At 41.1% G+C, this 12,241-nt stretch overlaps 1 protein-coding gene across 4 annotated transcripts in view; it reads left to right on the top strand.

The window, feature by feature from the left end:
• The first annotated feature begins 40 nt into the window (after nt 1-40).
• LOC311144941 (CCR4-NOT transcription complex subunit 6-like) overlaps nt 41-12,241 on the top strand; it is a 26,006-nt gene continuing 13,805 nt past the window's right edge. For 2 of the 4 annotated variants that reach the window (XR_014614549.1, XM_084181129.1), the window contains exons 1-7: nt 41-198; nt 1,349-1,470; nt 7,755-7,941; nt 8,169-8,254; nt 8,452-8,541; nt 8,659-8,727; nt 11,705-11,862. Coding sequence is in view for 1 of the 4 variants with exons in the window: in XM_084181129.1 (XP_084037255.1) it covers nt 1,359-1,470; nt 7,755-7,941; nt 8,169-8,254; nt 8,452-8,541; nt 8,659-8,727; nt 11,705-11,862 (702 nt within the window). In the remaining 3 variants the exon portion in view is untranslated. The remainder of the gene's footprint in view (nt 199-1,348; nt 1,471-7,754; nt 7,942-8,168; nt 8,255-8,451; nt 8,542-8,658; nt 8,728-11,704; nt 11,863-12,241) is intronic. The other 2 variants (XR_014614550.1, XR_014614551.1) reach the window with 2 other exon arrangements.

The following is a 12,241-nucleotide window of genomic DNA, read 5'->3' as shown; positions in this document are numbered from 1 at the left end:
ATTCGTCCCGTCTAGAAACAACGCAAGGCAACTTTGGTTCTGGTGGGGGGCAGACGGCGCTAGCGGAAGCCATGTTTGTTGATCTTCCTTCTGCCTCTTCGGAGTTCGGTACGTTCAGGGTCTGAACGTTCAACAACTCCGTCTGCATGTCTTTAACAATATCACCACTAAATATTCTCTACCACCCCCCGAATGCAGGTAATACATTTTTATTGTTCATGGTTGCAGTGACAATGTGTATCGGCCGAACGTCTCTCTGCATTTCTCCCGTACGTTTAGCCTCAACTCTTCCCAAGGTCCAAAGTGCCAGAGGTAGCTAGCTTGCTAGCGCAGGAGAGGGTGTGCTTTCGAGCCGCCCGTCAAATTACTCAAGACCCATGCCTTTGGTATATTTACTTTAGAAAGTAATGGCACGACACGTTCAGTTGTTGTGTTCAAGTTGTTAAAACCGCTGAGATGTATTTGTAGGTAGGTGCTGTCGCACAAGTACAAATGTGTCATGCATGCCATTGAATGGTTTTGACAGCTGGCAAGTAAACTTCTCTTGCAAAGCCAGGCCCGGTGTAGCTAGTTGCATAGCTGTTGCTACTTTTGACATTTAGCAATGCCCACTACTGTCAGATAACAAATCAACACGCAATTGTCACTGCATTTACTATCACCGGTATCTAGCTATCATTGCAAATTAGCTAGGTAACGTTATTGAAATGTAGCTAGTTTGGTTGGTTACTAAAGTGTTGTAGTTACTGTGTCATTATCAAAGACACAAATTAGCTGTATAAGCAGCTGTCAATGGACCTCGAAACGATATTCTCGGATGACAGCCCCGGTGTTTATTTCTTAAACTCGGTCAGCAGCCAAAGAACGAACCCTATTGAATCCCTATTGATACGGTGGTGTTGTTGCCACCATCAGTGGTATAGGACGTGTGGCCGACTTGTGTTTAAACAGATAATCAGATTATGTAACTACTAAGCGTGCTCCTAACTTCTTCCCTGCTAGCTACACTTCAACTTTGTTTTTCTTTGCATGACATTCTAAGTATTTGTCTTACTAATTGTTACTTCCTCTGTAGCTGCAAGCTTTCGATACCTTTCCCATGTAACTGACACCGGAATGCTTTCTCAGTGAGACATGTGCACACATATAACTAAAATATAAATGTGGGTCCTCCCACAATTAAAGATATTGAAGTTGGGCACCTCCTACAGACAGGAGGAACCCCAAGAGACCGTGTGTAATTCAAACCCTGGTGAATCAACATGTCTTGTGTAATAATCTGGCTTGTTGGTGTGTGTCTACTAGGCATTTGACCTGGTTCGTTGGTGTGTGTGTGTGTGTTCCTTAGATTAACAGGTATGCCAAAGGAAAAATATGATCCCCCGGATCCCCGCCGATTATACACCATCATGTCAGCTGAGGAGGCAGCCAACGGGAAGAAGTCACACTGGGCCGAGCTGGAGATATCAGGTCAGTAAGTCACAGTCAGTCAGTTACTCAGTCAGTTAGTCTCAGTCAGTCAGTTAGCTGGAGATATCAGGTCAGTCAGTCAGTTAGCTGGAGATATCAGGTCAGTCAGTCAGTTAGCTTGAGATATCAGGTCAGTTAGCTAGACATATCAGGTCAGTCAGTCAGTTAGCTGGAGATATCAGGTCAGTCAGTCAGTTAGCTGGAGATATCAGGTCAGTCAGTCAGTTAGCTGGAGATATCAGGTCAGTTAGCTAGACATTTCAAGTCAGTCAGTCAGTCAGTTAGCTGGAGATATCAGGTCAGTCAGTTAGTTAGCTGGAGATATCAGGTCAGTCAGTCAGTTAGCTGGAGATATCAGGTTAGTCAGTCAGTTAGCTGGAGATATCAGGTCAGTTAGCTAGACATTTCAAGTCAGTCAGTCAGTCAGTTAGCTGGAGATATCAGGTCAGTCAGTTAGTTAGCTGGAGATATCAGGTCAGTCAGTCAGTTAGCTGGAGATATCAGGTCAGTCAGTCAGTTAGCTGGAGATATCAGGTCAGTCAGTCAGTTAGCTGGAGATATCAGGTCAGTCAGTCAGTTAGCTGGAGATATCAGGTTAGTCAGTCAGTTAGCTGGAGATATCAGGTCAGTTAGCTAGACATTTCAAGTCAGTCAGTCAGTCAGTTAGCTGGAGATATCAGGTCAGTCAGTTAGTTAGCTGGAGATATCAGGTCAGTTAGTTAGCTGGAGATATCAGGTCAGTTAGTTAGTTAGCTGGAGATATCAGGTCAGTTAGTTAGCTGGAGATTTCAAGTCAGTCAGTCAGTTAGCTGGAAATATCAGGTCAGTCAGTTAGCTGGAGATATCAGGTCAGTCAGTCAGTTAGCTGGAGATGTCAGGTCAGTTTGTCAGTTAGCCAGAGATATCAGGTCAGTTTGTCAGTCAGTTAGCTGGAGATATCAGGTCAGTTTGTCAGTCAGTTAGCTGGAGATATCAGGTCAGTTAGTTAGCTGGAGATATCAGGTCAGTCAGTCAGTTAGTCAGTTAGCTGGAAATATCAGGTCAGTCAGTCAGTCAGTTAGCTGGAGATTTCAGGTCAGTCAGTCAGTTAGCTGGAGATTTCAGGTCAGTCAGTTAGCTGGAAATATCAGGTCAGTTAGTCAGTTAGCTGGAGTTGTCAGGTCAGTCAGTTAGTTAGCTGGAGATATCAGGTTAGTCAATTAGTCAGACAGTCAGTCAGTCAGTCAGTGAGAGAAAGAAAGACACTTTGGAAAAGCTAATAAAAAGCAAACAATCTGTCCTATTAAGTAGGGATGGGCATGAGTACTCAAATGGCGTCAAAACACGATCTTTAATCAGAGATAATAAAAAATATATACAACTTTTTGGTCGAAAAGGTTGTCTTGAAGACAACATCAATTAGCTTTGATTCTAGTGTTCCATTTGTACATGTGTATTTGCGGGACACAACAAAAAAATAAACGAAGCCAAGCGTCACACAGTTGTTATAAAAAAATATTTGGTTCTGCTCCTTAAATTCCCTTTCCCCTCTGTGTGTCTCACTCGCTTAATTGCGTTCCGACCACTGCCTCTACACACGCACATTTATCACTAATTCAAAATGACCTGGTTGACTGAAGTAGGGAAATATACGTTTCAACAATGAGCTGCAGTTTTTGAATAATTGCGTAATTTCCCGCTGAGGCTACTTTGCGCCTGTCACTAGTTACCATAGCCACAAAGTCAAAATTGGCTATATCTTAAAAATTCATGAAAACAAACATTTTATATTTTGGTCTTAATTGAAGGTTAGGCATAAGATTAACAGTGTGGTTAAGGTTAGGATTAGGTTTAAAATTAGATTTTTAAGAAGCAAAATTGTACAAACAAGCAGGGTTTATGACTTGTGGCTGTGGTAACTAGTGTTAGTGATGACCCCACTTTGCGAACTGCTAGTGGCATTTAGAATAGGTTAGCCTGGGCTATTACCCCCTGAACATAGACAGACAGGTTGCACACTGAAAATATGCAAATAGTTTGATAAAGACAAAGAGTGTATTTTCATCAGAATCATAAAGCCTAGGCCTACTCACCAAACAGATTTCATGGCCGTAATTCATCGCCATGCAGTGTTCAATGTAGAATTGTTTAATCCATTTAGTAAATACCAAGGAACAGGCAAAATAAACTACATCTAATGTCTGTTTTATTGAAAAGAAGACAGATTGTGTTTTCTAATCCTGAAAAATGCTAATCGCTTCACACTATTCTGTTCTATTTTATTCTGTTATGTTACGTCGTGTTTTTTTACTATAAAATAGGCGTGTCTTGACTGTGATAAGGGCTCGGGAAATAAGAGCGTCTTGTCTGCTAAATGAACAAAACAAGACTATGCGGTTGCACAGCCACAGTCCCTTTTCTAGTACACCACACACAGACGTCACGCGCAGATGCGGCAGTAAGAAAGCCATCGCCATCTCCATCTGCGCTCATTCAACATAGCTTAGATGTACGTTTTTATTACTTCTAAACAAAATAACTTTTTATGGGGTTCTCATACACTTACAATGATGTTTTTGATTCTTGCTTGAACAGTCATTAAGATTATATTTGGTTGTGATCTTTGCAAAATAACTATTTTGGATGCAGCAGTTGTTAGCTAGGATGCTAATGCTCATTGATATAGGCTGTAGCAAAAGCAAGCCAAAGAGCCATTTTACTGGTTGAAGTTGAAGTGTTAAAGTATAATGCAGTTGATTTGTGATGATGACACAAACATTATATTAAGCAGGACATTCATACGAGCCTAAAAATCCAATTATAATCCAAAAGTAGCATGAAATGCAGTCATAAGCAACATTTAAATAGAGGCTTTTTTTGCTGGCGTTCTATAAGAACTTGTCAACAGTGAAGAGGCGACTCCGGGATGCTGACCTAGGCAGACTTACAAAGAAAAAGCCATATCTCAGACTGGCCAATAAAAATAAAACATTAAGATGGGCAAAAGAACACAGACACTGGACTTTTTCTTTGCAACTCTGCCTATGTACTCCCGAGTGGCGCAGTGGTCTAAGGCACTGCATCGCAGTGCTAGCTGTGCCACTAGAGATCCTGGTTCGAATCCAGGCTCTGTCGTAGCCGGCCGCGACCGGGAGACCCATGGGGCGGCGCGCACAATTGGCCCAGCGTCGTCCAGGGTAGGGGAGGGAATGGCCGGCAGGGGATGTAGCTCAGTTGGTAGAGCATGGCGTTTGCAACGCCAGGGTTGTGGGTTCGATAAAAAAATAATGTATGCACTAACTGTAAGTCGCTCTGGATAAGAGCGTCTGCTAAATGACTAAAATGTAAATGTAGGTCAGCATCCCGGAGTCGCCTCTTCACTGTTGACGTTGAGACTGGTGTTTTGCGGGTACTATTTAATGAAGTTGCTAGTTGAGGACCTGTGAGGCGTCTGTTTTTCAAACTAGACATTCTAATGTATTTGTCCTCTTGCTCAGTTGTGCACCGGGGCCTCCCACTCCTCTTTCTATTCTGGACAGTTTCCGCTGTTCTGTGAAGGGAGTAGTACACAGCGTTGTACGAGATCTTCAGTTTCTTGGCAATTTCTCGCATGGAATAGCCTTCATTTCTCAGAACAAGAATAGACTGACGAGTTTCAGAAGAATGTTCTTTGTTTCTGGCCATTTTGAGCCTGTAATCAAACCCACAATTGCTGATGCTCCAGATACTCAACTAGTCTCAAGAAGGCCAGTTTTATTGCTTCTTTAATCAGCACAACAGTTTTCAGCTGTGCTAACATAATTGCAAAATGATTTTCTAATGATCAATTAGCCTTTTAAAATGATAAACTTGGATTAGCAACACAACGTGCCATTGGAACACAGGACTGATGGTTGCTGATAATGGGCCTCTGTACGCCTATGTAGATATTCCATAAAAAAATCAGCCGTTTCCAGCTACAATAGCCATTTATAACATTAACAATGTCTACACTGTATTTCTGATCAATTTGATGTTATTTTAATGGACAAAAAATTTGCTTTTCTTTCGAAAACAAGGACATTTCTAAGTGACCCCAAACTTTTGAACGGTAGTGTGTATAGCAGGGCAAGGTATAGGACAAGTATATGACTAAAACTGAAATCTGTTAGTGGGTGAAGTCAGTGGGAAGAATGTATGAACCAATAACATATATATGAACAGATAAGGGATAATGATACACATTACTTCACAATACAGATCACTTTGGGGAGGGAGGGAGGGAGGGAGGGAGGGAGGGAGGGAGGGAGGGAGGGAGGGAGGGAGGGAGGGAGGGAGGGAACATGGCACTGGTGGAATAAAGCACAATCCCATAAAGGCCGGTCAAAAGTTTGGACTCACCTACTCATTCAAGGGTTATTCTTTATTTTTACTATTTCCTACATTGTAGAATAATAGTGAAGACATCAAAACTATGAAATAACACATATGGAATCATGTAGTAACCAAAAAAGTGTTAAACAAATCAAAATATTTTAGATTCTTCAAAGAAGCCACCCTTTGCCTTGATGACAGCTTTGCACACTCTTGGCATTCTCTCAACCAGCTTCACCTGGAATGCTTTTCCAACAGTCTTGAAGGAGTTCCCACATATGCTGAGCACTTGTTGGCTGCTTTTCCTCCACTCAGCGGTCAAACTCATCCCAAACCATCTCAATTGGGTTGAGGTCGGGTGATTGTGGAGGCCAGGTCATCTGATGCAGCACTCCATCACTCTCCTTGGTAAAATAGCCCTTACACAGCCAAAGGTGTGTTGGGTCATTGTCCTGTTGAAAAACAAATGATAGTCCTACTAAGCGCAAACCAGATGGGATGGCGTATCGCTGCAGAATGCAGTGGTAGCAATGCTGGTTAAGTGTGCCTTGAATTCTAAATAAATCACAGACAGTGTCACCAGCAAAGCACCATCACACCATAACACCTCCTCCTCCATGCTTCATGGTGGGAACCACACATGCAGTGATCATCCGTTCACCTACTTTGCGTCTCACAAAGACACGGCGGTTGGAACCAAAAATCTAAAATTTGGACTCATCAGACCAAATGACAGATTTCCACTGGTCTAATGTCCATTGCTTGTGTTTCTTGGCCCAAGTCTCTTCTTCTTATTGGTGTCCTTTAGTAGTGTTTTTTTTGCAGCAATTCGACCATGAAGGCCTGATTTCATGCAGTCTCCTCTGAACAGTTGATGTTGAGATGTGTCTGTTACTTGAACTCTGTGAAGCATTTATTTGGGCTTACATTTCTGAGGCTGGTAACTCTAATGAACTTATCGTCTGCAGCAGAGGTAACTCTGGGTCTTCCTTTCCTGTGGCGGTCCTCATGAGAGCCAGTTTCATCATGGCGCTTGATGGTTTTTGCGACTGCACTTGAAGAAACTTTAGAAGTTATTGAAATGTTCCATATTGACTGACCTTCATGTCTTGAAGTAATGATGTACTGTCGTTTCTCTTTGCTTATTTGAGCTGTTCTTGCCATAACATGGACTTGGTCTTTTACCAAATAGGGCTATCTTCTGTTTACCCCCACTGCCTTTTCACAACACAACTGATTGGCTCAAACGCATTAAGAAGGAAAGAAATTCCACAAATTAACTTTTAAGAAGGCACACCTGTTAATTGAAATGCATTCCAGGTGACTACCTCATGAAGCTGGTTGATAGTGTGCAAAGCTGTCATCAAGGCAAAGGGTGGCTATTTGAAGAATCTCAAATATAAAATATATTTTGATTTGTTTAACACTTTTTTGGTTACTACATGATTCCATATGTGTTATTTCATAGTTTTGATGTCTTCACTATTATTCTACAATGTAGAAAATAGTACAAATAAAGAAAAACCCTTGAATGAGTAGGTGTGTCCAAACTTTTGACTGGTACTGTGTGTGTGTGTATGTGTGTATATATATATATATATATATATATATATATATATATATATATATATATATATATATATATATATATATATATATATATATATATATATATATATATATATATATATATATATATATATATATATATATATATATGAAGTAGTAGTAAAATTAGCAAATTTTTTCCAGTGTAGCCCATATTATTATTTTATTTATTATTAGAGTACTGAGGTACTTGAAAAGAAATAATGCAAGTACTCGTGCAGTCAAACAAGGTCAAATGCCCATCCCTACTATGAAGAATGCCGTATTGGAAGCCTTGCCTGTATCGTTTAGTGCTAACAAGTATCACATTCATTTCACCCATCTCTCCTCTGTCTCCTCTCCAGGTCGAGTCAGGAGTCTGAGCAGTTCTCTGTGGACCCTCACCCACCTGACGGCTCTACACATCAACGACAACAACCTGAGTCGCATCCCGCCCGACATCGCCAAGCTGCCACACCTGGCCTACCTGAACCTGTCGTCCAACAAGCTCCGCAGCCTGCCCGCCGAACTCGGAAACATGGTGTCTCTCAGGTAAGAGCTCCTGTGTGGTTGTGTATTCCTGAAGTGGTGCTGGCACCGCTAAGGTTGTGGGTTCAATTCCGGTTGGGATCACATACACTTACTGAAAATGTATGCACTCACTGTACTGTAAGTTGCTGTTTTATAGAAGCATTTGCAAAGTGGCATAAGATGCCACCAGAATGGTGGAGGTTTTCCACTTTCTACAGACATTTTCCCTATCACTTTTTCCCCCCCAGGGAATTGCTTTTAAACAACAATCTTTTGCGAGTTTTACCCTACGAACTGGGGCGGCTGTTCCAACTACAAACCCTGGGGCTAAAAGGTACGTCTTAGTTTGGCAACACTTTACTTTAAGGTTACCTTTTATAGTTCTATAAAGGGTTTATAATGACTTAATTAACTATGAATTACACATTTTTAGACACAGGTAACCACAGTGTTAGATTACTTATTATTATTATTATTATTATTATTATTATTATTATTATTATTAAGGCTTATTATTGTATCTCTGTGCAGGTAACCCTTTGTCCCAAGACATCCTCAACCTGTACCAGGAATCAGACGGAACCAGAAAGCTCTTGAACTACATGCTCGACAATCTAGCAGGTAAGTGGGTCCAACGATTCACATTACAACAAAACAACCGGTACGGCTCATACATATTTAAACAACCATTTAGTTTAAACCTGACCTGAGCACTACACCTGTCCTTTCTTTATTTAGTGCACCCAGAACAGCTCCCCCAGAGACCTTGGATCACCTTGAAGGAGCGAGACCCAATGATCCCTACAGGTACTTTAGGATAACTCCCATGTTAATTCTCAGTGGTAGTTACAGGTACTTTAGGGTAGTAGTAGTAGTAGTAGTAGCAGTAGTATTACAAGTACTATTAGTAGCAGCAGCAGTAGTTGTAGTATAAGTATTATTATTATTAGTAGTAGTAGTAGTAGTACTAGTAGTAGCAGCAGTAGTATAACAATTATTATAATTAGTAGTAGAATTAGTATTCGTAGCAGTAGTAGTAGCAGCATTAATAGTACTAGTATTATACATATTATTATTATTATTAGTAGAAGTATTGTTATTATTAGTAGTAGTATTATAAGTATTATTAGTAGCAGCAGTAGTAGTAGTACCATTAGCAGTAGTAGCAGTAGTACTAGTAGCAGTAGTATTAGAAGTATTATTAGTAACAGTAGTAGTAGTACTATTAGCAGTAGTAGCAGTAGTACTAGTAGCAGTAGTATTATAAGTATTATTAGTAGCAGCAGTAGTAGTAGTAGTAGTAGTAGTAGTAGTAGTAGTACTAGCAGTAGTAGTACCAGCAGCAGCAGTGGTAGTACTAGTAGCAGCAGTGGTAGTACTAGTAGCAGTAGTAGCAGTAGTAGTAGCAGTACTGGTAGCAGCAGTAGTAGTAGTAACAGCAGTAGTAGTACTAGTAGTAGTACTAGTAGTAGTAGAAGCAGTACTAGTAGCAGCAGTAGTACTAGTAGCAGTAGTAGTAGTAGTAGTACTAGCAACAGTAGTAGTAGTAGTAGTAGTAGTAGCAGTAGTAGTAGTACTAGTAGCAGCAGTAGTAGTAGTAGTAGTAGTAGTAGTAGTAGTAGTAGTGGTAGTAGTAGCAGTAGTAGTAATAATAATATAATATAATATGCCACTTAGCAGATGTTTTTATCCAAAGCGACTTATAGTCATGCGTGCATAAATTTTTGTGTATGGGTGGTCCCGGGGATCGAACCCACTACCCTGGCGTTACAAGCGCGGTGCTCTACCAGCTGAGCTACAGAGGACCACTAGTAGCAGTAGTAGTAGTAGTAGCAGTAGTAGTAGCAGTAGTAGTAGTAGTAGTAGTAGTAGTAGTAGTAGTAGTAGTAGTAGTAGTAGTGGTAGTGGTGGTATTAGTAGTACTAGTAGCAGAAGTAGTAGTAGTAGTAGTGGTATTAGTAGTAGTAGTAGTGGTATTAGTAGTAGTAGTAGTAGTAGTAGTACTAATAGCAGCAGTAATAGTAGTAGCAGCAGTAGTAGTAGTACTAATAGCAGCAGTAGTACTAATAGCAGCAGTAGTAGTCTTGATAGCACTACTACATACAGTTGAAGTCGGAAGTTTACATACACTTGGGTTGGAGTCATTAAAACTCGTTTTTCAAACACTCCACAAATTTCTTGTTAACAATCTATAGTTTTGACAAGTCGGTAAGGACATCTACTTTGTGCATGACACAAGTAATATTTCACTTATAATTCACTGAATCACAGTTCCAGTGGGTCAGAAGTTTACATACACTAAGTTGACTGTGCCTTTAAACAGCTTGGAAAATCCAGAAAATGATGTAATGGCTTTAGAAGCTTCTGATAGGCTAATTGACATAATTTGAGTCAATTGGAGGTGTACCTGTGGATGTATTTCAAGGCCTACCTTCAAACTCAGTGCCTCTTTGCTTGACATCATGGGAAAATAAAAAGTAATCAGCCAAGACCTCAGCAAATAAAATTGTAGACCTCCACAAGTCTGGTTCATCCTTGGGAGCAATTTCCAAATGCCTGAAGGTACCACGTTCATCTTTACAAACAATAATACGCAACTATAAACACCATGGGACCACGCAGCCGTCATACCGCTCAGGAAGGAGATGCATTCTGTCTCCTAGAGATGAACATACTTTGGTGCGAAAAGTGCAAATCAATCCCAGAACAACAGCAAAGGACCTTGTGAAGATGCTGGAGGAAACAGGTACAAAAGTATATATATCCACAGTAAAACGAGTCCTATATCGACATAACCTGAAAGGCCGCTCAGCAAGGAAGAAGCCACTGCTCCAAAACCGCCATAAAAAAGCCAGACTACGGTTTGCAACTGCACATGGGGACAAAGATCGTACTTTTTGGAGAAATGTCCTCTGGTCTGATGAAACAAAAATAGAACTGTTTGGCCATAATGACCATCGTTATGTTTGGAGGAAAAAGGGGGATGCTTGCAAGCCGAAGAACACCATCCCAACTGTGAAGCACGGGGGTGGCAGCATCATGCTGTGGAGGTGCTTTGCTGCAGGAGGGACTGGTGCACTTCACAAAATAGATGGCATAATGAGGAAGGAAAATGATGTGGATATATTGAAGCAACATCTCAAGACATCAGTCAGGAAGTTAAAACATGGTCGCAAATGGGTCTTCCAAATGGACAATGACCCCAAGCATACTTCCTAAGATCTGGCAAAATGGCTTAAGGACAACAAAGTCAAGGTATTGGAGTGGCCATCACAAAGCCCTGACCTCAATCCTATAGAAAATTTGTGGGCAGAACTGAAAAAGTGTGTGCGAGCAAGGAGGTCTATAAACCTGACTCAGTTACACCAGCTCTGTCAGGAGGAATGGGCCAAAATTCACCCAACTTATTGTGGGAAGCTTGTGGAAGGCTACCCGAACCGTTTGACCCAAGTTAAACAATTTAAAGGCAATGCTACCAAATACTAATTGAGTGTATGTAAACTTCTGACCCACTGGGAATGTGATGAAAGAAATAAAAGCTTAAATAAATCATTCTCTCTACTATTATTCTGACATTTCACATTTTTTAAATAAAGTGGTTATCCTAACTGACCTAAGACAGGACATTTTTACTAGGATTAAATGTCAGGAATTGTAAAAAACTGAGTTTAAATGTATTTGGCTAAGGTGTATGTAAACTTCCAATTTCCAACTGTATGTCATATGATGCATGTCATTGAGTTGTCCATGTCCCCGCCTCCCTTCTCCTCCCTCCCTCTCTCAGCCATGTTCACGGTGATGTGTTACAACGTGTTGTGTGACAAGTACGCCACCCGTCAGCTCTACGGCTACTGCCCCTCCTGGGCCCTCAACTGGGAGTACAGGAAGAAGGGCATCATGGAGGAGATCACACACTGTGACGCCGACATCATCAGTCTACAGGTAGGGTCTGACATCATCAGTCTACAGGTAGGGTCTGACATCATCAGTCTACAGGTAGGGTCTGACATCATCAGTCTACAGGTAGGGTCTGACATCATCAGTCTGTGAGGAAATGTTTGTGGACCCCAGGAAGAGTAGCTGTTGCGATTTATACCCGTTCATGGGTATATAATAAAACCAGTAAACCTCCACACGTCCAGATAGATAGTAGCTTAGCCAGTGTGTTAGATGTGTTCTTGTACGGGAGCTTATTTTCTTTGAATAACAGGGTTTCAGTAGATCCCATTCAGACGCAGCCTGCATCTTTTACACCGGAGGAGAAGTGGACATCCACTGAACTACTCCTAAGGTGACAGTCATCTTGGTCGTGTGTCCTCAG

Source organism: Coregonus lavaretus, assembly GCF_964263955.1.
Source record: "Coregonus lavaretus genome assembly, chromosome: 17".
NCBI lineage: Eukaryota > Metazoa > Chordata > Actinopteri > Salmoniformes > Salmonidae > Coregonus > Coregonus lavaretus.
This window is presented reverse-complemented; position numbering and strand designations above follow the sequence as displayed.